The sequence below is a fragment of the Saccopteryx leptura genome, chromosome 3 (assembly GCF_036850995.1).
Source record: "Saccopteryx leptura isolate mSacLep1 chromosome 3, mSacLep1_pri_phased_curated, whole genome shotgun sequence".
NCBI lineage: Eukaryota > Metazoa > Chordata > Mammalia > Chiroptera > Emballonuridae > Saccopteryx > Saccopteryx leptura.
In genome coordinates, this window is record NC_089505.1 from 126,860,630 (window position 1) to 126,888,472 (window position 27,843).

Genomic DNA, 27,843 nt, shown 5'->3' on the forward strand with positions numbered 1-27,843 from the left:
TTCAAGACCCCGAGGTCACCAGCTTGAGCGCGGGCTCATCTGGGTTGAACAAAGAGCTCACCAGCTTGGACCCAAGGTCGCTGGCTCGAGCAAGGGGTTACTCGGTCTGCTGAAGGCCCGCGGTCAAGGCACATATGAGAAAGCAATCAATGAACAACTAAAGTGCCACAAGGAAAAATTGATGATTGATGCTTCTCATCTTTCTGTGTTCCTGTCTGTCCCTATCTATTCCTCTCTTTGACTCTCACTCTGTCTCTGTAAAAAAAAAAAAAAAATTGATAGCTGTACCTATTCTTCAAAATAATTTTCTGTATACATACTGTAGTTAGTATGCACTATATAAATATGTTTTTAAACAAAATGGACCCATTCTGTACATTTTGATTTATAACTTTCTTTTCACTCCATAGTTTATCATGAATTTTCTTCCTTATAGTGGTACTCAGATCTGCCTTTTTGTAATTAATGATTTATAGGAAGCTGGGTGGATCAGGAGTTGTTTCCCAGCCAGATTAAATGGTTTTCTATGTTTCTCTATTTTAAATTCCCCTTTAAGAATTTTTGGCTAAGGATAATTGTAAAATTTTTGGCTTTTACTATTAAAAACTAAGCTATAATTTTATGCTAAAAAACCAAGAGGTAATTTTTATAATTAAAGGTTTAGCTATCAGTAAAAGCATAAAATATCTAAAGGTGCCTTTCGTAAGTAATGAGATCTATATGCAGAAAACTATGAGAAAAATCTTAAAGGCCCGAAATCATTATGAGACATACTTTATTCATAGATGGAAAGACTTAAGATACAGATGTCAATTCTTTTCAATTTATGGATATAATACAATTGAAGTGAAAGAGTAAGAGATGAGGGATCTAAAAATTGAAGTTAATCTGGCAGAATAAAAAGGAAGAACTGACCAAGAAAAATGGTTTTAAGAAGTTGACTTAATCTCTTTAAGTTGTAAAAAAAAAAAAATACAACGAATGGCACTGTGAAATATGAATGTATATATATAGGCAGATCATTTGGTCAGAATGGCCCTGGAATAGACCACTGTATTCAGTAGCAACAGCAGTAACTGTAACAACTAGAACTTAGTTGAATATTTACTATGTGCAAATAGTGTTGTAAGCTCTTTATAACTCATTTAATTTTCACAACAATTATAAGAAAGTATTTCATTCAGAACTGCCTGAAATCCAGCTGAATGGAAGTTCCTACAATTAGGGAATTAAAGAAAAAGCCACATTGAGACTGGGCGGAGACATGGAACTGGCTGGTCCCACATCCATGTGTGGTGGATAAAAATTGGGGGAGATGTCTTGGCTATGAAGGTTCCCCTTGAGGAGTGAGGGGTCCCAGGCCCATACCAGGCCTTCCAGATGAACTTTCCAGTGCTGGAAAAAGAAGTCCCCATAACTTCTGGCTGTAAAAACCAGTGGTGATTGAACAGGCTAAGGGAAACAGAGGACTGATGAAGTCCCAGGTAGTTCCTATAAATGGCTTACACATGGACTTACTCTTACTCCCTCTGAGCTCCAGCATTGGGGTATGAGCCTGAAAGGCACCAGTCATATGGGGAGGGAACTGAATTGTCTGGCATCAGGACTAGAGCTTGGGGGACAGCTTTTTCCCAGAAAGAAGTGCTGACAGAGCCTGACTGGTGGTGGTGCAATGGATAGAGCATAACCTGGGCCACTGAGGTCTCAGGTTCAGAACCCTGAGGTCACAGGCTTGAGCACAGACCTGGCTTGAGTGCAATATCATTGACATGATCTTGTGGTTGCTGGCTTGAGCAAGGGGTCACTGACTTGGCTGGAACCCTCCAGTCAAAGCAATCAATGAACTACTAAAGTGACGCAACTACAAGTTGATGCTTCTCATCTCTCTCCCTTCCTGTCTCTCTCTCTCCACCACTCTCTCAAAAAAAGATAAAAGAGGAGCCCTGGCCAGTTGGCTCAGTGGTAGAGCGTCGGCCTGGTGTGCAGAAGTCCTGGGTTTGATTCCCGGCCAGGGCACACAGGGGAAGTGCCCATCTGCTTCTCCACTCCTCCCCCTCTACTTCCTTTCTGTCTCTCTCTTCCCCTCCCGCAGCCGAGGCTCCATTGGAGCAAAGATGGCCCGGGCGCTGGGGATGGCTCCTTGGCCTCTGCCCCAGGTGCTAGAGTGGCTCTGGTTGCAACAGAGCGACGCCCCGGAGGGGCAGAGCATCGCCCCCTGGTGGGCAGAGCGTCGCCCCCTGGAGGGCGTGCTGGGTGGATCCCGGTCAGGTGCATGCAGGAGTCTGTCTGACTGTCTCTCGCCGTTTCCAGCTTAAGAAAAATACAAAAACAAACAAACAAAAAAGATAAAAGAGGTGCTGGCATAGGCCATTGTTCCTTTTCTGAGCACCCTCCCCCCAACCCCAGCCCCAGAGCCAGCCATATCTGAGTCTCCATTAACCTGGCTATAACTGTTTGGCTCTGCCCAACTTTCTGGCTCACCCAAGGTATTTTTGGTGGCTTTTCCATACAAATGGACTGTCTTGGTTCAGGCTTCAGATTTTCCTAAAATCTTTCAAACAAGTAGGATCTGGCTTAGATAAGCATGCCTCATACCTCTCACTAAGTGGCCCCTGGCTTGGCACTAGTAACAGCCAGCATTGGTTTACAGCTTGGCCTCTCCTTTGCACCTCCAAGCCCAGCACAAGCAGCAGCCACCTGCATATAGCTTTGTAGGTCATGCCAGGTGACCTCTGGCAGAACACAGTGGCTGACCTTGACCTGCACCACCTCAGAGGCCCCAGGGCCAGGCACCCCAGTGAATAGCTTCAGACAACATCAGACCACCACCACCCAACTACTTCCACAAAGGACACGCTCAAGGGGCTGATTCAGTGGACAAGAGAGCCTGCTGAAGTAGGTTATGCTCTGCTTTGTGGGATGGGCCCCTTAATAGCTAAACCTCCATGGTAGCCAGAGGTTGGTGATCAGTGGTTACAGCCAGTCCTTGCAGCTGATCAGCCTGGGGATAAATCCCTTCCAGTGATGTGCCAACAGCAATCAAATCTCAACTACAGGGGGAGGTTGTACATACCCACATGGGGACACACTTAGAGTGTCAGCTTAGGGTGCCACTGGATGCTACAGAATACCTACTACTTTAGGCCACTTTGTCAAGCCTGGGAGATGTGGTGATTCTACCTGATACATAGAAACAAACACAGGGAGGCTGCCAAAATGAGGAGACAAACTCCCAAATTTTAGAACAGAACAAAATTCCAGAAAAAGAAGTAAACAAAATGGAGATAAGCACTGTACTAGATCAGTGGTCGGCAAACTGCGGCTCACTTTGGCCTCTTGAGTGTGGCTCTTCCATAAAATACCACGTGTGGGTGCTACCTCCATAAGGAATGTACTACCTATATAGTTTAAGTTTATAAAATTTGGCTTTCAAAAGAAATTTCAATCGTTGTACTGTTGATATTGGGCTCTGTTGACTAATGAGTTTGCCGACCACTGTACTAGATGCAGAGTTCAAAACACTAGTTATAAGGATGTTCACTGAATTTACTGAGAACCTCAACAACATAAAAAAAGACCAGTCAGAAATGAAGGATATGCCCTGGCTGGCTGGCTTAGTGGTAGAGCATCAGCAAGGTGTGTGAATGTCCCAGGTTCAATTCCCAGTCAGGGCATACAGTAGAAGTGACCCATCTGCTTCTCCACTCTTCTCCCTCCCCATTCTCTCCCACGCCCCCTTCCTGCAGCCATGACTCAGTTGATTTAAGCTAGTTGGCCCTGGCACTGAGGATGGCTCTATAGCCTCTGCCTCCAGTGCTAAAAGTAGCTCAGTTGTAGAAAAACAGAGCAACACCCAAAATGGACAGAGTATCTCCCCATAGGAGACTTGCTGCTTGAATCCTAGTCAGGGCACATGCAGGAGTCTGTCTCTTTGCCTCCTCTGCTCTCAAAGAAAAGAAGAAAAAAAGAAAGAAATGAAGGATACATAGGTCTTGTCCGGGAGACTCAGTGAATAAAGCATCAGCCCCGGATACTAGGTTGCAAGTTCAACCTCCAGGCAGGGCATGTATGAGAAGCAATCAGTGAGTACAGAACTAAATGGAACAACTAACTGAAACAAGTTAATTCTTCTTGCTCTCTTTCCGCCACCCAAAATCAATGCAAAAAAAAAAAAAAAAAAAAAAGGAAATGAAAGATTAACTGAAATGAAGAACAGAATAATGTATAGGGAATCAACAGCAGAGTAGATGAAACCAAGAATCAGATCAGTGCAAAAACACCCAGTCAGAACAGCAAAAAGAAGCAGCAAGAAAAAAGCAATTAATTACCTTCAGATGAGCTGTGAGCTGATTTCTCAACAGATATTTTGCAGGCCAAAAGGGAGTAACATATATCTTTTTGAATTATTATTATTATATATATATTTTTTGTATTTTTCCCAAGCTGGAAATGGGGAGGTAGTCAGACAGACTCCCGCATGCGCCTGACCGGCATGCCCACCAATGGGTGATGCTCTGCCCATCTTGGGGCATCGCTCTGCCACAATCAGAGCCATTCTAGCGCCTGAGGCAGAGGCCACAGAGCCATCCTCAGTGCCTGGGCAAACTTTGCTCCAATGGAGCCTTGGCTGCAGGAGGGGAAGAGAGAGACAGAGAGGAAGGAGGGGAGGGGTGGAGAAGCAGATGGGCACTTCTGTGTGCCCTGGCCGGGAATCGAACCCGGGACTCCTGCACGCCAGGCCAATGCTCTACCACTGAGCCAACCGGCCAGGGCCTTGAATTATTATTTTATTTTCCTTGTATATATACCCAAAAGTAGAATTGCTGGGTTGTGTGGTAGCTCTATTTTTAATTTTTTTTTTCATTTTCAAGTGAACGTTGGGGAGGCAGAGAGATAGGCTCCCACATGCGCCTCAGTGGGGATCCATCTAGTCACCCTGTCTGGGATGCATGCTCCCAGTGGGGATATTTTTAGCACCTGCAGCTGAGGCTCAATGGAGCCATCCTTAGCACCCAGGGCCAATGCACTCAAACCAGTCGAGCCATGGCTGTGGGAAGGGAAGAGAGAGAGAGGGAGAGAGAGGGAGGGAGGATTGGGAAGGGAAGGGGTGGAGAAGCAGATGGTTGCTTCTCCTGTGTGCCCTGACCAGGAATCAAACCTGGGACATCCACACACTGGGCCGACACTCTACCACTGAGCCAACTGGCCAGTTTCATTTAGTTCTTTTTCTGAGGTTTTGTCTTGTCTCTCTATTTTTAATTTTTGAAGAAATTCCATACTGTTTTCCATAGTGGCTGTACTAGTTTACAATCTTACCAACAGTGCATGAGGGTTCTCTATTTTCTCCATCCTTGCCAGCACTTGTTATTTATTGTCTTTTTAATAATAACCATTCTGACAGGTATGAGGTGGTATCATTGTGGTTTTGATTTGCATTTCTTTAATGACTAGTGATATTGATCATCTTTTCATCTGTGAGTAGGCCAGCTGTATGTTTGCTGTCTTTGGGAAAATGTCTCTTCGGGTCCTCTGCCCATTTTTAAATCAGATTGTATGCTTTTTCCTTTTTTTTTTTTTTTTTTTTTTTGCTGTTGAGTTATATGAGTTCATTATATATTTTGGATGTCAACCTGTTATTGGCTATATCATTTGCAAATATCTTCTTCCATTCCATAGGTTGCCTTTTTATGTTGATGGTTTTCTTTGCTATTGCAAATGATTTGATATAGTCCTGTTTATTTTTTTCTTCAATTTTTCCATTATTTGAGAGGTTTTAGGGAGAAAGAGACAAGCATCAACTCATTCCACTTAGTTATTCAATTTGTATTGCAACTATAAACCTTAAACCTACTTTTGCCCACCCCTGTATATAGCAGCCTATGTATATAGCACTATATTACTCTGTGTGTGTGTGTGTGTGTGTGTGTGTGTGTGTTTTAGCCAGAGACAGAGAGAGGGACAGACAGACAGGAAGGGGGAGAGATGAGAAGCATCAATTCTTTGTATGCAGCACCTTAAACTTAGTTCATTGACTGCTTTCTCTTATGTGCCTTGACCAGGGAGCTACAGTAGAGCAAGTGACCTTTTGCTCAAACCAGTGATGTTGGGGTTCAAGCCAATCAACTTTGAGCTCAAGCCAGTGACCATAGGGTCATGTCTATGAATCCGCACTCAAGCCAGCAGCCCCATGCTCAAGCTGCCCTTTTCTTCTCATTCTCCCTAGAATGAGAATGTTAGTAAACTTTTCTCATTAAAATTTTTTTTCTTTTTTACTGTTCATCTTGGTTGAATTCGAATACTCTGTCTTCCAGATCACTGATTCAGTCTTCTATATAATCTAATCTGCTGTTGATTTCCTGCAATGTATTTTTTATTTCAGTTATTTTATTCTTCAGCTCTTATTGTTACTGTCTTATATCTTTTATATCTTTTTTGAAATTCTCACTTGTGTCAATCTATTCTTTCATGTTTGATGAGGATCTTTATGACCATTACTTTGAACTCTTTACCTGGTAGTTAATCTTTGTTTCATTTAGTTCTTTTTCTGAGGTTTTGTCTTGTCTCTTATTTGGAACATATTCCTCTACTAACTCATTTTGCCTAAATCTTTGTGTTTCTATCATTGCCAATGCCTCCTAGAAGTAGTGGCCTTATGTTGGTGATGTCCTATAGAGTTCCTCAGTGCAATTCCCTCTGGCCACAAGAGCCAGGTGCCCCAGGGCTGTCACGTGCGTGGCCTGCATATGCCTCTGTTTCTGGCAGGGCCACAACTTCTGCAGGTGTGCTGATGTTTGGGGCTGGCTGCGAGGCATTTCTGTGACTGCTATGGATATGCTGACTGGGCAGGTTGCAAAGTAAAAAAAAAAAGTCTCCATATCTTTGTTTATTTTTGTGTGCAGTATTTTTGGTAATTGCCTTAGATGTGTTTTTGGATCATTACTTTTCTCTAATCAGTTCTTGGGCTAAATAAGGTAATTCTTTTCAGACTATAGTGTGGACATATATATGTCTTCAATATAATTTTTTATTTGCTTCTTTCAAGTGTTAAGAGGTTAGACTAATTTTTATATTAATTCCTGAGCTCAGGGTTCCCAGAAATTTCCAGTAGTATTAATTCAAACCCTATACCCACTTAGGACTGAGGTTATGAATTCTCAGGAAAGTCTTCTCCTTTCTACTCCTGTATATCCACCTAGATCCCAGGCAAAGATAAAGATGTTTCTAGTCTTCTCCTTTCTCTTTTCTAGTCTTTGGAGGGACCAGCCTTATGAACTGATTTTGCTTCTAACTTCCTAAATTAGAGTATAAATTCCTAGATTACTGCAGCTGACATCCCTTTCTGCTCTAGATTCACTGCAAGTTAGGTTATGTAATTCAGGTGCTCTCTTCTCCTTGTGTCTGGTTTCTGGACATTTTCTTTATTTTGTAAATTCAACTATGCATTAAAATTTCTTTCCATTATAATTTATGCAGCATCTGGTGTTTTCAGCTTATCTAGCTCACCATATTGCCTGAACCTGAAATGTGTATTAGTTTTATAATAAAATATGTTCTTATCCCTTTTTGCTAAGATTAGAAATATGAGAAGCATAGAGTTGCCTGGAAGCAAACATACTAAAATAATCATCTGTTATGTCACTACACAAGCCAAGCATTCTTTAAGTTTGACCTCTTTCTTTTGAATTGATTCACTTTAGGTTACTTCGTATGTCAAGGGTTTAAATCTTTGTACTCTTTCTTCAGAAGGGTGATGTGGGAATATTTAAAATACCAATTTCTCCATCAAGATTTTTGCTTGATTTTCTTTCAGCCAGCAAATACTGCAAAATGTTAGTTGAAGAAAAAGGATTGCAGCTTTTGTGTGACATCCAGGAGCACAATGAGGCAGACCCCCAAGCACAGCAGATTGCAACCTCCATTGTAGATGACTTCAGAATGCATTTCATGAACTATCATTTGTGTGAATGCCCTTTTAAGCTTAGAGGGCCTCAGAAGTGCCCTTTCTTCCTCCACGGCAGGCATGCCTTCCACCCTGTCAGCGATTAAATGCTGAAAACTGTGTTGGAGTTTGTGAGTTAGCCATCTTTTATTGCTGATGTTCTGTAAGTTACCCAAAGGTTGCATTTTTATGATGGCCGTACTTCTAAATCAAGTTGGAATCATTCTGGGAAACAGTCCTTCAGCAGTGTTGGAAAGTCAAGACCTGATCTCGGTGAGAAGACCTGTGAGCTTGTGTTGGAACAGTTATGCCAGTTACTTCTCTCTAGCTCTGGCCAATTCCTTAATGCTGGGAGTTGGTCCGAGGTAGGGAAAAGAAAGATCTAGAGACCTTGTTATTTATGTTAAATTTCATGTTTGAAAGAAATCTCCCAAGTTGTTATTCCTGGTTATGTGCAGCCACTAGAAACGAAGTACATGAAAAGTATTCTGGGTAACATATGCTAATAAATCTTTTGTTTGGAGGAGAGAATTTATGCTGGAGGGGAGAGAAAATAAAAAAATACTAAAGTACCTTCCACTTGTGGGGTGGAGGAAAAAGAAATATATTGTTTGCAATTTTCAGTATTTTCCCCATGGCCATTTTCCCTCCAGCCTTACACATTCAACCGAGTGGCATAACAGTCTGGGTATGTGGCTGTGCTGGAGGGACATGGTGGGACTTGGGACTGAGAGTAGTGTGTAGATGGAAGATTGTATGGGAATTGTAAATCTCAGTTCCTCAAATTTTAATTTTTTCAAAGTGTTAAAATTTTTAATTTAAAATTTTAATTAAAATTGTGTTTAAAAATTGCCCTGGCTGGATAGCTCCTCCTGGTTAGAGGATCGTCTTGAAGCACAGAAGATGCTGGTTCAGTTCCCAGTCAGGGAACATACAGGAATGAATCGATGTTCCTGTCTTTCTCTTTCTCCCTTCTTCTCTTGCTAAAATCAATAAATAAAATTTTTGCCTGACCAGGCGGTGGCACAGTGAATAGAGTGTCACACTGGGATATGGAGGACCCAGGTTCGAGACCCTAAGGTCGCCAGTTTGAGCGTGGGCTCATCTGGTTTGAGCAAAAGCTCACCAGCTTGGACCCAAGGTTGCTGGCTCGAGCAAGGGTTTACTCGGTCTGCTGAAGGCCCGCGGTCAAGGCAATCAATGAACAACTAAGGTGTTGCAATGCGCAACGAAAAACTAATGATTGATGCTTCTCATCTCTCCGTTTCTGTCTGTCTGTCCCTGTCTATCCCTCTCTCTGTCTCTGTAAAAAAATTTAAATTAAATAATAAATAAATAAATAAAATTTTTTTCTAAAGATTTACTAAAAGTTTATGAAAGCTAGGGTCAGTGAAACAAGGAAGGGCTTAGGACAGAAGAAGCAACAGGAGGCAGCCTAGGCAGTCTACTTTGGCTCACTAGGAAATAAAAGTCACAATGAAAGAAATGAGCCAAGGTGGGGCTGCTGTCAGCTTCCTGGAAAGTCAGGGAAAGGTGGGGGCTTGGAGACAGGATCAGGGGTTATCCTGGGATGAGCTGCTGCCACCCATTGCTCCCCTGGTTGCAAGCCACAGAGGGACCCTTAGAGGGGATGTACGCTGTGAGGGAAGAAGAGAAGGAAGGGAAAGGCGAGGGTGTGCTCCTGGAAGAGAGGGACGCTCAATCCCTCAGATTTTTAAATGGAGTAGAACTCTGACTGGAGCTGAGAGGAACAAGAAGAGCCACAGAAAGACTTTGCCAAAGATTTCGAAAGGCGCTCTTACCTAGCTGGAGACTTCTGAGAACTAGCCTCCATCACAATGTAAACTATAGGAAGCTTTTGTTTGTGTCTTCTGCAAACTCCCTTTGTAGAATAGAGTGTGAACTCCTGCCTTGCCTTATTATTGACAACTAACAAAACATTTTGCCATTCATGTGTTTAGGTTTTTCATGGAATAAAAATATTCCTTTTTTATTAGTAGCATATGTTAGGACTAGAATTTTATTTCCTTAACTGGAGTGCTATGTACCATCCTTTGGAATGAAATGAGACTTATTCTAAACCATATTACAAACTATTGCTTACCAGTGTCCCACTGGATAAGGGGAATTGTAACCTTCCTCCTAAAGCTCTGAAACTGCACTATATTTTTTTCCTTATTCACTCCTGCATGATTTTAAAAGCCTTAGTTTCATGACATAGGTTCTAGTATTTTTGAACAGTCTGTTACCAGATACTGTCTAATGTGAGGATGTGGTGGGACGTTGGGCCTGTTGAGGTCCATTTAGTTCTACACTAGGCACCCCTCCAAGTTTTGTCTCATTCACAACAATGCTCTGTGATTTTATTCTCCCCATTTAACATATGAGAAAAAGGAAGTTCAGTAAGTTTGTTACTTTCCTCAGTAGTTAGCAGCTTATTAGGTTGGGGCTGATTTTTATTTTAAGGCCTGGGTTCTTCTGTGTTACTCTCCCTTCCAGGAAATGAACACAACCTTGGAGCACATTTGTATTTAGCTGCAGATTAACAACATTATGGGTATGTGTCCAGGCCCACGGCTTGGTAAATCTAGGCCAGGCCTAAACTCCAGAAGCTCAGGCAGAGCTTAGTTCTGTTAAAGAATGTCTACAAGGCCCTGGTGTAGGATTCAGCCTTCTCTTCCCCTGCCTTGACACAGCAGGAAGGCTCCTGAAACGAGTGTGCAGAATAGCCCCCCTTCATTTCTCAGTGTGCCAGCTTGTTCACCTTGGCTCACACTGTACCCTCAACCTTCCTCTACTTCGCCGCAAATGTCTGAATTCTTCAGGCCTCACCTCTAGTGTTACTTACCCATTTCCTGACCTCCATTCTCCATTAGTTAACTACTTTCCTCCTTATGCTCCTGAAGTGTGTAATGGAACTGCAGAGGTTGATTGACCTGCCACCCCATAGTTTACGAAAGGTTGTCACAGCAGTGATTTCACTTGGTTCTCACGTGGACACTGTACGTTAGTAACTCACATTTATTGAACATGAGGCATTTTATTAACTTTTTAAAATCCTCATAACAGGCCCTGACTGGTTGGCTCAGTGGTAGAGCATCGGCCTGGTGTGCAGGAGTCCTGGATTCAATTCCCAGCCAGGGCGCACAGGAGAGGCGCCCATCTGCTTCTCCACCCCTCCCCCTCTCCTTCCTCTCTGTCTCTCTCTTCCCCTCCCGCAGCCGAGACTCCATTGGAGCAAAGTTGGCCCAGGCACTGAGGATGGCTCTATGGCCTCTGCCTCAGGTGCTAGAAAGGCTCTGATTGCAACAGAGCGACGCCCCAGATGGGCAGAGCATCGCCCCCTGGTGGGCATGCCGGGTGGATCCTGGTCGGGCGCATGCGGGAGTCTGACTGCCTCCCCGTTTCCAACTTCAGAAAAATACAATAAATAAATAAAATCCTCATAACAGTTTCATTTTGCAGCTGAAGAAGCTGAGATACACAGTGAGTAACTGGCAGAGAGCTGGGATCCGCTGTCTGATTCCTGGCACCTAGTCATCTACCATGGTTTCCTTATCTCTGCTGCACAGAGTTAGAAACCAGGGCAGAGACATTTCTTACTACCTCTTGCCATCTCTGGTAAGCACCTGATAACAGAGAGGTTAGAGGTCAGGCCTGAGAACCAACAATACAAAGGCCTAGAAGAGTCTATATAAATGCTTAGTTTATCATCAAGTAGGGAGAGACAGGTATTCTCCAAGCAAACCCACCCCAGTGATTATCTTGCCAGGTGGGACTAATGAAGGTAGCAATAGGTAGCATGGTCAGCACCGTAGTACCAGGCACCATATCAATCTTTTTTTAAAAAAAAATTATTTATTGACTTTAGAGAGAGAGGAAGGGAGTGAGACAGACAGACAGAAACATTGATTTGTTCCTGTATGTGCCCTGACTGGGGATCGAACCCACAATCTTTGCATGTTGGGATGATGCTCTAACCAACTGAGCTGCCCAGTCAGGGCCCATATCAATCATTATATATTCATCATTGTGAGGAAACTGAAGCCCAGAGAGGTGAAATAATGAGGACAGTCCAGCTGCAAACTTCCTTCTGAAGCCTACACTTTAAGGTGTGCGTCTCCCATGCTTGAGGTTAAATGGGAGTCACTCGCCGACAAATCTGGGGGGTCGCTTCTCCCTGAAGGCTGCCATGCCCTCTAGCCGGTCCCTGGTGGGAATGTTCTGAAACAACAGGATATTAGTTTGTAGGGGTGCAGGACCAAAGACCAATAAAGACTTGCTCATGTTTGTCCAGCCCATGACAAAGCTAGGATCCAAGTCTTCCCATTGTCTGCAGACTGGAGTGTTGGGCCATGCAAATGTATGGGCCTCAGTGGCTCCTTAGTCTAATGGAAGGCAGGCTGCCTTTTGGAATCTGGCCTGTCATTATTAGCCTCTGCTTGCACTCTGTTTACATGCCTCAAAGAACGAACTGTCTCCTGCAGCAGTCTGATAGGAGGCTCCCCAGTTAGAAATCGGGCTTTGGACCCAGGTCTGTAGCTCATTAACACCACACTCTGCAAGTCCCAGGACCCACTGTTCAAGAATATTTTGGATATTTGTTGACCTGGAGGTTAGTACCTTTTGACTCACCCAGGAGTCAGCTAAATAGGTCAGCCCCAGGTTTTTCACCCCATCGTCAAACACAGCCTGCAGGCTATAATTTCCAAGGCCTTGACATCCCAACCCTAGCCTGGCTGCTATAGTGGCCACTGGTACAGAGATAGCAGAAGCCATTCTTCCTCTCAAGTACCGCTGTGTTCTGTGAGTCTGGGCACTAAGTGGGGACAGTATGTGTCACCATTAGATGCTAAGGAAACGGTCCCAAGGAGAAGCAGTGTGGTTCCTTTGGCATCACCCCAAGCTAACTAAGGAGCAAGTGGTACAGAGTGAGACCCTTTGGGTTGGGAGGAATCTACTTAATTGGTCATGTATTTCACAAGGCCCCCACTGACTTAGCCTTTGCTTATAAGCATGTATGGATTGACTGGCAACAACTACATACCTGTGCATAGCATATCCCTTCAATGGCCATCCCTGATGCAATGTCCACCTACAAGAAGGAAGTACCTGGGTCAGCCTGACCTTGTTCACCTCCAACTGCACTGGGAGCCAGCCTGCTCTACTGCCTCTGCGATTTCCTGCTGGTTCATGGAGTCCTCCAGCAAAGAATTACTGTGGCTTACTGCATGCCAATCATGGCCAGAGATGATAGGGGCTGTGCGAACAATGGGGAGGCTTGCACACGGCCTGTAGAGCTGAGAGGGTGTGCATGAGCTGTGCTTGCACCGCCGGTGTTCTTGCTGCCTCACCGTGCCTTCCTGCCACCCCCATTAGTGAACCTTGCAGGCTTTCCACTGCCATAAAGAAAAAGAAAAAGGTCCTGGGCCTTCGTGACCTGGCCCCTGGCAGCTTCCCCGCCTCTAGTGCCTAGTGCTTACTATTACTACTGGTTAACAAGCATTGTTCTAAGAAAAATACTGAGTTTATATAAACTTAACAGCCAGGGTTATTATCCTTATGCATTTGAGAAATCTGAAGCATAGAAAGGTGAAGGAATTTGTCTAAGTCACCACAGTATGTGAAAAAATGGGTCTTAGAGCCCAGACCGCCCAGCACCAGAGCGCATGTTCCTAGCCTCATGCTGTGTGGTCTCACTCACCCCCTACTCCCGTTCAGTCGAGTTGCTTATTTATGCACTGCTGTGCTTTTGCTCATACTTTCCCCTTTTCTGGAATTCTCATCCTTCCCAAGGCTCAATTCTAGAAAAATTCTCTAACTCGACACTACCCAGTGGGATAGTGTAGCTCTAACCTTTCTGGGGTATCTGCTTGGTACCCCAACCTTTTATTAATAATCTGGGTCTGTATCTGTCCCCCTTCCCATCTTGGGGGCAGTGACCATATTAGGCTTACCTCTGTGTCCCAGTTCCCAGCTCAGCTCTAGACTTAGTGTGTGATGTAGGATTGAGGAAGTAGGAGGGATGGACTAGCTGCACCCAAGACTACTCTGAGCCTTGTCCTAGAGGTCACATTACTGTCCACCAGCACAAACCCAAGAACATGAACTGGGAGCCACACAGACCTAGTTCTTATTACTTACTCTATGAGCCTGGATGAGTCATTTACCCTTTCTGAACCTCAATTTCCTTTACACTCCCAGGGAAAAAGATAAGAATAAAATGTACTGTGGACTATTACCTGGCCAAACTTGACATTTTGTACATGGGTAAACTGAGGCACAAAAAGAGAGGGCAGGCCCTGGCTAGTTGACTCAGTGGTAGAGCATCTGCTCAGTGTGTGGATGTCCTGGGTTCTATTCCCGGTCAGGGCACACAGGAGAAGCACCCATCTGTTCTCTACCCGTCCCCCTCTCACTTCTCTCTCCTCCCCTCCTGCAGTTATGGCTGAATTAGAGCAAGTTGGCCCTGGGTGCTGAGGATGGCTACATGGCTTCTGCCTAAGGCACCAAAATGGCTCTGGTTGCAATGGAGTAAGGCCCCCAGATAGGCAAAGCATCACCCCCTAGTGGGCTTTCTACAATAGGTGGATCCTGGTTGGGGAGCATGTGAGAGTCTGTCTCTGCCTCCCCTCCTCTCACTAAAAATTTAAAATAAAAAATAAGTAGTAAAAAGAGAAGTGACAGGCTCAGTCAGTTATAAGAGTCCAGTTCTTGAGTTTCCCAGCTGTGCTTTCAGAGTGTGTGAGCCATGACAACACTGCCTCTCAGACTTTAGGGGACCCTGGTCCTGACGAGAGCCCTCACCTCCATTCCTCGGTCGATGGCTACTTTGCTCAGCCGCACAGCAATTGGGGCCTAAGGAAGAGAAAAGGCTTGGTTAAGGAGGGAATGAATGCTGGTAGGGAGCTGAAATAAAGGCATTAGCTCCATGGTGGAGCAAGAGTTGTGAACAGGAAGGCAGAATTCTGGCTGTTCTGCTAAGTGTTATGTCTTCTTAGCACCTACTGGTTCTGTTGCTGTTCCTTTATAATTATTAAGGAAATCTGACCCCTGACCTGCCCAGTCCTGACCATCTGGGGTTCTTGTCATTTAATTCATTCCTATGAATACTAGACTTTACAAAGTGATGCTCTGGCCAGGTAGCTCAGTTGGTTAGAACGTCATCCCAAAACGCCAAGGTTGCATGTTCAATCTCTGGTCAGGGCACATACAAGAATCAACCAATGAATGCATAAATAAGTGGAACAGCAAATCAATCTTTCTCTTCTTCTCTCTCTAAAAAGCAATCAATAATAAAAAACTCAAACTGCTTTCCCTCTGACAGACTTGTCTAATGGTGCTACCTACCATTCTCATCTTTAATTGAGACTCAGGGAGGTGAAGCACTTGGCCACATTTGCCCAGGAAGCCAGTGGTGAAGCTTGAATTTTGTTCCCAGTCACGTTTCCCACTGCTGCTGTGTGCCTCTACCCCTCTCTCAGCAAGTGCACTGCAATCAGGTTTCATCCCAGCAGAATAAAAAGAGATGGCCAGGAGTAGGAAGTTGGGCTTTGAAGTCTGACAGGCCTGGGTTGAAATTCCAAGGTGGCATTTTGCACAGGCACTTAGAAGCAAGACAGGGCGGCCAGCTTTGCTTCACTGGTTTTCCAATTAAGTGCATTCCCAGCTCCACTTCCAGGCAAGGAATGCACTTCCTATAGTATTCAGGTTATTTGAAATGTTTATAAGTAAAACTTTATCAGAAAAAGTATGATTATTTTAAAGTCTGTTAGCATAGAAGCCATATCAAAAAAGCTAGTAACATAAAAACAAAGTTGGGAAAACTATCACGAAATAAAAGGCAAAAGTAAAAAATTGAAAAAAATGTACCCTGGCCGGTTGGCTCAGTGGTAGAGCGTCGGCCTGGCGTGCGGGAGTCCCGGGTTTGATTCCCGGCGAGGGCACACAGGAGAAGTGCCCATCTGCTTCTCCACCCCTCCCCCTCTCCTTCCTCTCTGTCTCTCTCTTCACCTCCCGCAGCCAAGGCTCCATTGGAGCAAAGTTGGCCTGGGCGCTGAGGATGGCTCTATGGCCTGTGCCTCAGGTGCTAGAATGGCTCTGGTTGCAACAGAGCAACACCCCAGGTGGACAGAGCATCGCCCCCTGGTGGGCGTGCCGGGTGGATCCTGGTCAGGCGCATGCGGGAGTCTGACTGCCTCCCCGTTTCCAACTTCAGAAAAATACAAAAAAAAAAGAAAAAATTTTTGAAAAAAATGTATTTGTGATATTTAGACAAATTTTCTTCATTTATAAAAAGCTAGTGTGTGTGTGTATATATATATATTTAAAAACAAGGGTATGAAAATGTATAAACACAGCTTTATTCTTTTTCTGTTTTTTGTTTTTAAAGATCTTATTGATTTTCAGAGAGAGGGGAGAGAGAAAGGGGGGAGAGGAGTAGGAAGCACCAACACTTAGTTGCTTCTTGTATGTGCCTTGACAAGCCTGGAGTTCTGAACTGGCGACCTCAGCATTCCAGGTCAATGCTTTGTCCACTGTGCCACCACAGGTCAGGCCCCAGCTTTACTCTTCAGAAAATGCAAATCAGTGAGATGCAGCCCTGGCTGGTTGGCTTTGCAGTAGAGCATCGGCCCAGCGTGTGGAAGTCCTGGGTTCGAATCCCAGCCAGGGCACACAGGTGAAGTACGCATCTGCTTCTCCACCCTTCCCCCTCTCCTTCCTCTCTATCTCTCTCCCTCCCGCAGCCAAGGCTCACATTGGAGCAAAGTTGGCCCAGGCGCTGAGGATGGCTCCATGGCCTCCGCCTCAGGCACTAGAATGGCTTCGGTTGCAGTGGAGCAACAACTCAGATGGGCTGAGCATCACCCCCTAGTGCGCATGCTGGGTGGATCCCAGTGCGGTGCATGTGGGAGTCTGTCTGCCGCCCCCACCCCTTCTCACTTTGGAAAGATACAAACAAAACAAAAAAACCCCATGAGATGCCCCTTTCACTTTCACTTCACACTAGGCAAATAGTAAAAATGTTGGTAATGCCCACTATTGCTGGATCAGAAAACAGGTATTTGCACACATTATTGGTAGAATAAATTGGTACAATGCTTTGGGAAGGCAAAAAGTAGCAAATGTTAGACCACATGCTCTTTGATGTTGCATCTCCATGTAGGAATCTACCCTACAAATACATATCTACAAGTACAGTAGGATGTACAAAGTTATTCCTCCAACTAGTTTGCAGTAGCAAAAAGATGTAAGCAACATAAATGTTCACCATCAGAATACTGTATAAATAATAGCACATGCAGACCATAAATGAAAAAGTGCAGTTGTTTAAAAGAATGAAGTCAATAAATATACAGGGGTGGGCAAAAGTAGGTTAATAATAATAATAAACAGTACAATAATTAATAATACAAGAATAAACTTTCACCTATAACTTCAAACCTACTTTTGCCCACTCCTGTATGCTGAAATGAGAAGCTCCAAAAAATTAGGTTAAGAGAAAACAAGGTTTTCCTGACCAGGAGGCGGTACAGTGGATAGAGTGTCGACCTGGGATGCTAAGGACCCAGGTTCAAAACCCCAAGATCTCCGGCTTGAGCGTGGGCTTGTCCAGCTTGAGTGTAGGGTCGCTGGCTTGACCATGGGATCATAGACATGACCCCATGGTCACTGGCTTGAGCCCAAAGGTAGCTAGCTTGAAGTCTAAGGTCTCTGGCTTGAGCAAGGGGTCACTGGCTTGACTGGAGCCCCCATGTCAAGGCACATACGAGAAAGTAATCAATGAACAACTGACTTGATGCAACTATATGAGTTGATGCTTCTCATCTTCCTTCCTTCCTGTCTCTCACTAAAAAAAAAAACCCAAACCAAAAACCCAAGGTGTAGTCTAGTATGTATATTATTACTCCATTTGTGTAAAAGGTGTTGATATGACATATAAACATAGTCTGATAGTATTACCAGGACAACTTTATTTTTTTGTACTGTTTTTATTTTTTATGTTTATTTTTTATTTTATTTATTTTATTTTATTTTTTTACAGAGACAGAGAGAGGGATAGATAGGGACAGACAGGAACACAGAGAAATGAGAAGCATCAATCATCAGTTTTTCGTTGCGACACCTTAGTTGTTCATTGATTGCTTTCTCATATGTGCCTTGACCATGGGGCTACAGCAGACAGAGTAACCCCTTGTTCAAGCCAGCGACCTTGGGTCCAAGTTGGTGAGCTTTGCTCAAACCAGATGAGCCCGCACTCAAACTGGCGTTCTTGGGGTCTCGAACCTGGGTCCTCCGCATCCCAGTCCGATGCTCTATCCAGTGCACCACTGCCTGGTCAGGTTATTTATTTTTTTAAAGAGAGAGAGAAGCATCAACTCGTAGTTGTGCCATTGATTGCTTCTCATAAGTGCCCTGACCAGGGCTGGAACCAGTGACCCTGGAGGGTGGAGCCTGCACCCTCCATAGAGCTGGTGCCCTAGGGGTCAAGCCAGCACCCTTGTGATGGGCGACCCCACCATTGAGCCAGTAACCTCAGATTGTTAGCCCAACCTTCAGACTCCTAGGCAGCGCTCTATTCACTGTGCCACCAGCCAGGGCTGATGGTGTTACCAGGACAATTTTAATGCTGTCGATTTTTATTACACTTGGTCAGAAAGTATCTGAACTAATGCAAAACTCTGAGTGACTCAAGATAGTGGCTGAAAGCACTTTCACAGAGAAGGCCTATCTAGCAAGACTTGCAGACTGTGGGGTTTGTGTCTTTCTGCATTTCAGCTGCTTTCATATCTTTTTTTTTTTTTTTTTGTATTTTTCTGAAGCTGGAAACGGGGAGAGACAGTTAGACAGACTCCCACATGCGCCCGACCGGGATCCACCCGGCACGCCCACCAGGGGCGACGCTCTGCCGCGACCAGAGCCACTCTAGTGCCTGGGGCAGAGGCCAAGGAGCCATCCCCAGCGCCCGGGCCATCTTTGCTCCAATGGAGCCTTGGCTGCGGGAGGGGAAGAGAGAGACAGAGAGGAAGGGGGGGGGGTGGAGAAGCAAATGGGCGCTTCTCCTATGTGCCCTGGCCGGGAATCGAACCCAGGTCCCCTGCATGCCAGGCCGCAGCTCTACCGCTGAGCCAACCGGCCAGGGCCTGCTTTCATATCTTTATGGAAACTTGGGACCTACCTCTGGGTCCTGTTAGAGTCATGAGAAGCTACTAGAGGCTATCAGGTCCTCGGAAACCCCATCAGTCAGGTCCAGGGTATCCTGCTGAAGGCTGTGGGCCTGCCAGCTGGTAGTATTACAGTAGGGGGGCCTAAAACCACACCTGGCTTCTCTAAACCTTTGGTGCGATCATGCTCAGAGGCTATTTGAGGATTTAAAAGAATTAATAGGTCTTAACACATGTCCTACGTGATGTACTTCAGGTCTTTCTCCACCATGCAGTATGGTCAGAAAGATGGGCTTATAGTTCTTTACCTTGCTTTTTCCGTTTTGGGGGCACATGATACTGTCTAGTACAGTAGCCACTAAACCCATGTGGCTCTCAGCATTTGAAATGTGTGAAGTGTAACCGAAAAACTAAATTAAAAAAAAAAATTTATTTATTGATTTTTAGAGAGAGAGGAGTGAGAAAGAGAGAGAGAGAAGGGGGAGGAGCAGGAAGCATCAACTCCCGTATGTGCCTTGACCAGGCAAGCCCAGGGTTTTGAACCGGCAACCTCAGTGTTCCAGGTCAATGCTTTATCCCACTGCGCCATCACAAGTCAGGCAGAGAAACTAAATTTTTAATTTAATTTTATTTATTTTTTTAATGTATTTTTTATCCTTTTATTTATTTATTTATTTTTTACAGGGACAGAGAGTCAGAGAGAGGGATAGATAGGGACAGACAGACAGGAACGGAGAGAGATGAGAAGCATCAATCATCAGTTTTTCGTTGCGACACCTTAGTTGTTCATTGCTTTCTCATATGTGCCTTGACCGTGGGCCTTCAGCAGACCGAGTAACCCCTTGCTTGAGCCAGCGACCTTGGGTCCAAGCTGGTGAGCTTTTTGCTCAAGCCAGATGAGCCTGCGCTCAAACTGGTGACGTCGAGGTCTCGAACCTGGGTCCTCCACATCCCAGTCTAACGCGCTATCCACTGCGCCACTGCCTGGTCAGGCAAATTTTTTTTTTTCAAATTTTTAATTTTCAATAACTACATGTGGCTAGAGGCTGCCTTAGTGGACAGCACGAGTATAGAACATGCCATCATCTCAGAAAGTTCTCCTGAACGGTGCTGTTCTGAAGATTTTCAAGCCCATTTGATTCCAGTCCCTTAGAATTCAATATTCATTCTAACTTAAATTTTGATTTAATTTGCCTGACCTGTGGTGGCGCAGTGGGTAAAGCATTGACTTGGAATGCTGAGGTCAACGGGTTCAAACCCCGGACTCACCTGGACAAGGTACATAGGAGAAGCAGCAACTACGAGTTGATGCTTTCTGCACCTTTACCACCTTTCTCTCTCTCTTCTCTCTAAAATCAATAAGTAAAATCTTTTTCTTTTTTTTTTGTGTGTGACAGAGACAGAGGGACAGATAGGGATAGACAGACAGGAAGGGAGAGAGATGAGAAGCATCAATTCTTCGTTGTGTCACCTTAGTTGTTCATTGATTGCTTTCTCATATGTGCCTTGACCGGGGGGCTACAGCAGACCGAGTGACCCCTTGCTCAAGCCAGCGACCTTAGGTCCAAGCTGGTGAGCCTTGCTCAAACCAGATGAGCCTGCATTCAAGCTGGCAACCTCGGGGTTTCGAACCTGGGTCCTCCGCGTCCCAGTTCAATGCTCTATTCACTGTGCTACTGCCTGGTCAGGCAGTGAGTAAAATCTTTAAAAAACAAGCAAAAACAAAATGAAAAACACCCAAGGCACATACAAGAAGCAACTATGAGTTGATGCTTCCCACTCGTCTCTCTCCTCTCTCTTTAAAATCAATAAATTTGATTTAATTTTGTTTACTGGATGGCTAACTGGATGCAAAACTCCAAAGAGGATTACTTTTATAAGTCTAAGTGCATGGATCTTGCGTCTAGGTGAGTGGATGCCCTGGCCTCCCACGCATGTGTCCCCATGACACAGGCCCTCCCTCCTGTCTTGGGCTGTCACCACACCTGGGGTAGGATCTCTTGGGCCAGTTCTCGTGCCCGGTGGTAGGCAGCATTGCCCTCCTCATTCTGGGCCACAGCATGATTCACCAGCCCCAGGGCTTGGGCCTGCGCCCCACTCAGCCGTCGGCCCGTGAAGATGAGCTCCTTCGCCAGGGCCACCCCCAGGCATCGAGGCAGCCTCTGAGTCCCTCCTGCCAGGGTGGAATGGAGGTGGTAGGTCAGTATGGGCAGTGGGAGTAGAGAAGGCCTGGCTGGGAGTCAGCCAAGGCTTCTCAGAAGCAGAGTCTGAGTTAGGATAGAAGGGCAGAGCCCAGAAAACAGGAACAAAAGGGCGGGCACAGCAGGGAAATACCGTGGGCAGAGGAATTGGGCAGGTGGAGGAGGATGGGTGCTGTGGGTGATGTTACCTGCTCCTGGGAAGAGCCCTCGGGTGGTCTCGATCAGCCCCATGACAGCTGAGGAAGCTGCATAAACAGAGTGAAGCCCCCATCCTCTCCTTAGGTTCAATCCTTGGGAAGAAATGACACTCACCTCCGGGCTGTGCTCACCTCTTTGGCCACCCACTTCCAGCATGGTTTGTCCACAAACAGACTTCTCCAGACTCTGCCTTTGGAAGAGCCCAGCCTGCAGGTCAGGAGGCCTAGGACTTTATCCTACCATCCCCACTGGGGTCTGGGCTGAGGAGTGTGCATTACCAGACAAGTCTCTTACTCTTTCTGAACCTCATAGGTGAAAAAGAGATGATTACCCCTCTTCTGGCTGCTTCAATGAGCTGCATAGGATCAAATGAAGTTTTGGTGCTTGAAAGGGTTCCTGCAAGGTGCCTAATACCTGTTTTGGATTAACAGATTCTCTGTCTCACAGACCCTTAGCTATGGCCTAGCCTAGAATGTCCATGACTCTCGCTCCCACCATGGTTTTTCATCCCAGCTTTTCACTGTTCTAAAATGTCCTGTGTTCATTCCACATTCTTCTTTTGCAGTCTGCTTTCTCTGGGAAGCACTCCTTGAGTGTTCCACTCCATAGGTGTCTCTTCTAAATCCCCTCTGGCCATCTGAATCCTGCAGTGTGGGCAGAAGGGAATGGCCATCACTCCTCCTTGTGAGGGGTTCTCCCCTCACTCCTATTGTCAAAACCCTACAAGTTAGTTGCCTTCAATATGGGTAAGGTGAGAAGCAGAGTTGGGGTTCTCACCTGACCAGGTATGTTGTGCCTCCTCTTTGACATGCATTATTTAGATATAAGCTACCTCTATGGATGAAGTTACATGTTCTGGTGTGGCAGGAGAAGGCCTTGAAGGGAGTTGTAGCACCATGATGGCACTCCAACTTTTTGTAAACTGCCTTCAAGAAGGGTGCACTTAGCCTGACCAGGCGATGGCGCAGTGGATAGAGCATCAGACTCGGATGCGGAGGACCCAGGTTTGAGACCCCGAGGTCACCAGCTTGAGCGCAGACTCATCTGGTTTGAGCAAAGCTCACCAGCATGGACCCAAGGTCGCTGGCTTGAGCAAGGGGTTAGTCAGTCTGCTGTAGCCCCCTGGTCAAGGCACATATGAGAAAGCAATCAATGAACAACTAAAGTGCTGCAACAAAAAACTGATGATTGATGCTTCTCATCTCTCTCCCTTCCTGTCTGTCTATCCCTCTCTCTGACTGTCTCTGTAAAAAAAAAAGAAGGGTGCACTTAACTGCAAGCCAGGTTAAAGCATGATCAGGTATCCTTATTGCCTCCTTCCACTTGTCAAAGTTTAGTTACCTGGAGCAGTGAACCAGAAGGCAATGTACCTGCCCAGGTGTGTTTGTGTTAGCCGGGCTGATGACAAACTGTCCCTATGGCTTGGACATAACTGGAAGGTTAAACAAATAATCTTGTTCCCTTTCTGTGTGTTTTTTTCTGTCCTGTCAGGGTTTGCTTTGAGATTGATAGATACACTCCGAAAGTGAGAGAAGCTGGTACCTAGAGGTGATCTGGCTTACAGCAGTCGGGGACTGGACCCTTCACTCTGGGTATACCTTGCCTTTAGATCTGCTGTTGGCTGGAATGCCAAGAGCAGTGGCTGACTTCACAGAATCCCCGGACTCACCGGTTTCCCTCATCCTTTCCTCCCACCCTATCCCACCTCTCCCTGCCCAGTACCTGCCACTCGGAGGTCACAGGCCAGGGCAAGTTCCAGGCCTCCACCCAAGGCATACCCATCTATAGCCGCGATGGTGGGTGTAGGGAAGGCCGCTGTGGAGAGGAAGAAGGGCTCAGCCTGTGAGGCTCTGGCAGGGTCAGGACAGGGAGTCCGGATTGGAGAGGGGCCAGGTGATTAGGACAGAGGGCCTTACTGGTCTCAGATTTGGGGGCCTCACATGGTACCTTGGCCAGGTTATTTTAGAAGTTGGTTTTTCTAACAGGGAAATTTGTGGGACCGGTTTAGGAACCAGAGTGGGGAGATGGGCTGGATGAAATACTGTTCAGGACCCTCCCTGCTGGCCTAGCCATTCTGCTCTCCCGTCTTGTTCTGTGTGCCAAGACCTGTGCTGGGTGCTGGGAACACAAAATTGAATCAGACATGAGGAAGACAGACCCAGGGTGATTGGTGCTCTGTTAAAGGAAGCTGGGAGAATGGGTCCAGGAAGGCTTCCTGGAGGAGGAGGTACTAATGGTCTTAAAGGATGAGTATAAAGTTCAGGTGGCGAAGGAGGGATACTCCAGGCAAATGGAACAATTGTCAAAGCCTGGAAGTATGCTTGGTGAAAGCTGGCTCTGCTGGATTAGCTGCTTGAACCCTGAGGTCATGGGTTAGGAGGTGGGGGTCAAAACCAACAGGGCACAAAGACTGAAAAACTAGAGCCCCATGTGAAGGAAGTGCCCTCTACACCCTCTTGTCACTCTCCTCTTTGTACAATTCCTTATGCCCATCTTCCCTGGAAGTCATTTCTCTCTCCATAGAGCTCACCAGAAACTGTCCCCTCTTTAGAGGATGGTGGGTGGGTGGGTGGGGTTGGGATCAGCAGGGCCCCTGAATGCCCTCCGCCACCCCATTCCAGGACCCTCACCAATCTCATTCATCAGGCCTCGGAGCCGCTGGGTACAGACCCCCACCTCGGCCTCGTTCATCTGCTCCCGCTCCTTCAGGTCTGCACCTGCGGATGAGGGGTTGGTGACAGTCCTTGGGAAATAACCCGTTACTGAGTCCTAGGCTATTTAAGGTTCCAGCAAAGGAGTCTTGAGGGGAAGCAGCCAGAGAGGAGGGAGAAACACCAGGAAGCACTTGACCAAGGAAGCCAAGGAGGAAAAGGGGGGGGGGGGACAAAAAAGGAGAGGTGCTATAACAGAAAAATTGAACTTACCAAAATTAAAACTTTGTGTATCAAGGAGTGAAAAGACAACCCACAGTGTGGTAGAAAATGTTGGCAAAGGACATTTCTGATAAGGGATTAACAATATCTAGGATATAAAAAGACCTCCTACAACTCAACAACAAAAAACACCACAAAGGCCTGACCTGTGGTGGCGCAGTGGATAAAGCATCGACCTGGAAATGCTGAGGTCGCCGGTTCGAAACCCTGGGCTTGCCTGGTCAAGGCACATATGGGAGTTGATGCTTCCAGCTCCTCCCCCCCTTCTCTCTCTCTGTCTCTCCTCTCTCTCTTTCTGTCTCCCCCCTCCTCTCTAAAATGAATAAAAACAAACAAACAAACAAAAATACCATAAAGGACAAAGAGTTGAAAGACTTCCCTCCAAAGATAAACAGAAGGCCAATAAGCACATAAAAAGATGCTTAACATCATTAGTCATTAGGGAAATGCAAATCAAAACTTACAATTAACATTCAACACCCATTAGGATGGCTATTATAACAACAGCAGCAGACAACAAGTGTGGACATAGAGAACCTTGGTGCATTGCTGTTGGGATTATAAAACATAAAACGATACATTGCTGTAGAAAATAACATTGGTGATTTCTTTAAAAAGTTAAATGTAAAATTGCTATGAACCAATAATTCACTCCTAAGGATATAGCCAAAAGAGGGGAAAGCTTGGACACAAACAGATACTTGCACACCAGTGTTCACAGAAGCACTATTCACAATAGCCAAAAGGTATAAACAATTCAATGTCCTCCGATGGACGGATTAAAAAGGTGTGTATATACATAATGGAATATGATTCAAGCATAAAAAGAAGTGATGTTCTCATTCATGCTGCAACATGGAAGAATCTTGAGGACTTTATAGTAACTAAAATAAGCCAGACACAGAAAGACAAATATGTGATTCCACTTGGACGAGGTACCTAGAGTAGGCATATTCATAGAACTAGAAAGTAGACCAGACTGTGACCTGTGGAGGCGCAGTGGATAAAGTGACAACCAGAATGCTGAGGTTGCCTGTTTGAAACCCTGGGCTTGCCTGGTCAAGGTATATATGGGAGTTGATGCTTCGTGCTCCTCACCTTCCCTCTCTCCCTCCCTCCCTCTCTCTCCCTCTCTCTCTCTCTCTCCTCTCTAAAATAAATAATAATAATAATAATAATAATAATAATAATAATAATAAAGACCAGAGGCTACCAGGGCTGGGGGAAAGTGGGAATGGGAAGGGATTACTTAATGGGCACTGAGTTGTGTTTTTTTTTTCTTTTGATTCAGTGAGAGGAGCCTGACCAGGCAGTGGTGTAGTGGATAGAGCATCCGACTGGGATGCAGAGGACCCAGGTTCGAGACCCCGAGGTCGCCAGCTTGAGCACAGGCTCATCTGGTTTGAGCAAAGCTCACCAGCTTGGACCCAAGGTTGCTGGCTTGAGCAAGGGGTTACTTGGTCTGCTGAAGGCCCATGGTCAAAGCATATATGAGAAAGCAATCAATGAACAACTAAGGTGTCGCAACAAAAAACTAATGATTGATGCTTCTCATCTCTCTCCGTTCCTGTCTGTCTGTCCCTATCTGACTCTTTCTCTGTCTCTGTAAAAAAAAAAAGTTTATGATTCAGTGAGAGGAGGGAAAGTAGAGACAGTCTGCCACATGTGCTTGGACCCGGATCTATCTGGCAAGCCCACTAGGAGACGATGTTCTGCCCATCTGGGGTCTTGATTTGTTGCTCAGCAACCAAGCTCTTCTTAGTGCCTGAGGCAGAGGCCATGGAGCCATTCTCAGTGCCCTGGGCCAACTCATTCCCATTGAGCCATGGCTGCAGGAGGGGAAGAGAGAGAAAGAGAGAGAGAGAGAGAGAAAGAGAGAGATGCAAGAGGGGGAGGGGTGGAGAAGCAGATGGGTGCTTCTCCTGTGTGCCCTGGTTGGGAAGCAAATCTGGGTCTTCCACATGCCAGGCCGATGCTCTACCACTGAGCAAACTGGCCAGGGCCAAGTTCCTTATGTAATGATGAAAAATTCCTGGAAATGAAGAGTGATGATAGTTGCATAACCTGTGAATGTACTTAATGCCACTGAATTTTACACTTAAAAAATAGTTAAGCCTGACCAGGTGGTGGCGCAGTGGATAGAGTGTCGGACTGGGATGCGGAGGATCCAGGTTCAAGACCCCAAGGTCGCCAGCTTGAGCGCAGGCTCATCTGGTTTGAGCAAAGTTCATCAGCTTGGACCCAAGGTCGCTGGCTTGAGCAAGGGGTTACTCGGGCTGCTGTAGCCCCACAGTCAAGGCACATAGGAGAAAGCAATCAATAAGCAACTAAGGTGTCGCAAGGAAAAACTAATGATTGATGCTTCTCATCAGTCTCTGTTCCTGTCTGTCTGTCCCTATCTGTCCCTCTCTCTGAGTCTCTCTCTCTGTGTCTGTAAAAAAAAAAAAAAAAAAAAAAAAGGTAAAATGTAAATTTTATGTAATGTATATACTTACCATAATTTTTAAATTATACAAAATAATAAAATTGATTTGGTCCCCAGTATTATTGTATAATAACTGACATGCATCACAGTATAATTGGTTATGTTTTTTAAAAATTTTTATTTATTGATTTTAATGAGAGAGGAAGGGAGAGAGAGACAGGAACATCTATCTGTTCCTGTATGTGTCCTGACCAGGGATCAAAGGCAACTAGTGTGCTTCTGGTCGATGTTTCAACCAACCAAGCTGTCCAGCCAGGGCTGGTTATGTTTTTTAAAAGAGTGAGGGGTCAGGTAAGATGAGGGAACTGAAAAGTGAACGGAGGACACAGTGGCATGGAGGTGGGCAAGGATGTTGGTGAGAGTAGTGACGCTGGTGAGGTCACCAAAAGCCATATGGTAGAAGGATGAAGTGGGAGTAGAGGGTGAATATAGTTCCTTCCAGTCCTAGACTACCAAGTCAGAGCTGAGAGAGCCCTTGGAAACCTTTTTTTTTTTTTTTTCAGAGACAGGGAGAGTGTCAGAGAGAGAGAGATAGACAGGGACAGACAGACAGGAATGGAGGGATGAGAAGCATCAATCATTAGTTTTTTGTTGCACATTGTGACACCTTAGTTGTTCATTGATTGCTTTCTCATATGTGCCTTGACCGCGGGCCTTCAGCAGACCAAGTAACCCTTGCTCGAGGCAGTGACCTTGGGTCCAAGCTGGTGAGCTTTGCTCAAACCAGATGAGCTCGCGCTCAAGCTGGTGACCTCGGGGTCTCGAACCTGGGTCCTCTGCATCCCAGACCGACGCTCTATCCACTGCACCACTGCCTGGTCAGGCGGAAACCTTTGATTAGTTCCAGCCCCTCAGTGATAGATGGAGAAACTGAGGCCCAGGGAATGGCAGGGATTCCGGAGCAAGCTGTGGGTAGATGCAG

At 45.6% G+C, this 27,843-nt stretch overlaps 2 protein-coding genes across 5 annotated transcripts in view; one reads left to right on the forward strand and one right to left on the reverse strand.

Moving 5' to 3' along the window:
* ZYG11A (zyg-11 family member A, cell cycle regulator) overlaps window positions 1-8,066 on the forward strand; it is a 65,001-nt gene extending 56,935 nt beyond the window's left edge. Inside the window, exon 14 of the mRNA XM_066376334.1 lies at window positions 7,811-8,066. Coding sequence (XP_066232431.1) covers window positions 7,811-8,046 — 236 coding nt within the window. The 3' untranslated portion in view covers window positions 8,047-8,066. The remainder of the gene's footprint in view (window positions 1-7,810) is intronic.
* ECHDC2 (enoyl-CoA hydratase domain containing 2) overlaps window positions 1-27,843 on the reverse strand; it is a 234,551-nt gene that overhangs the window by 198,253 nt on the left and 8,455 nt on the right. Inside the window, exons 4-10 of one of the 4 annotated variants that reach the window (XR_010750259.1) lie at window positions 24,134-24,220; window positions 23,226-23,318; window positions 21,494-21,595; window positions 21,090-21,277; window positions 14,747-14,797; window positions 12,987-13,034; window positions 11,837-12,163 (exon numbers count right to left, since the gene is read on the reverse strand). Coding sequence is in view for 3 of the 4 variants with exons in the window: in XM_066376341.1 (XP_066232438.1) it covers window positions 12,086-12,163; window positions 12,987-13,034; window positions 14,747-14,797; window positions 21,090-21,277; window positions 21,494-21,595; window positions 23,226-23,318; window positions 24,134-24,220 (647 nt within the window). In the remaining variant the exon portion in view is untranslated. Of the gene's footprint in view, window positions 1-11,370; window positions 12,164-12,986; window positions 13,035-14,746; window positions 14,798-21,089; window positions 21,278-21,493; window positions 21,596-23,225; window positions 23,319-24,133; window positions 24,221-27,843 lie in introns of those variants that run through there. The other 3 variants (XM_066376341.1, XM_066376342.1, XM_066376343.1) reach the window with 3 other exon arrangements.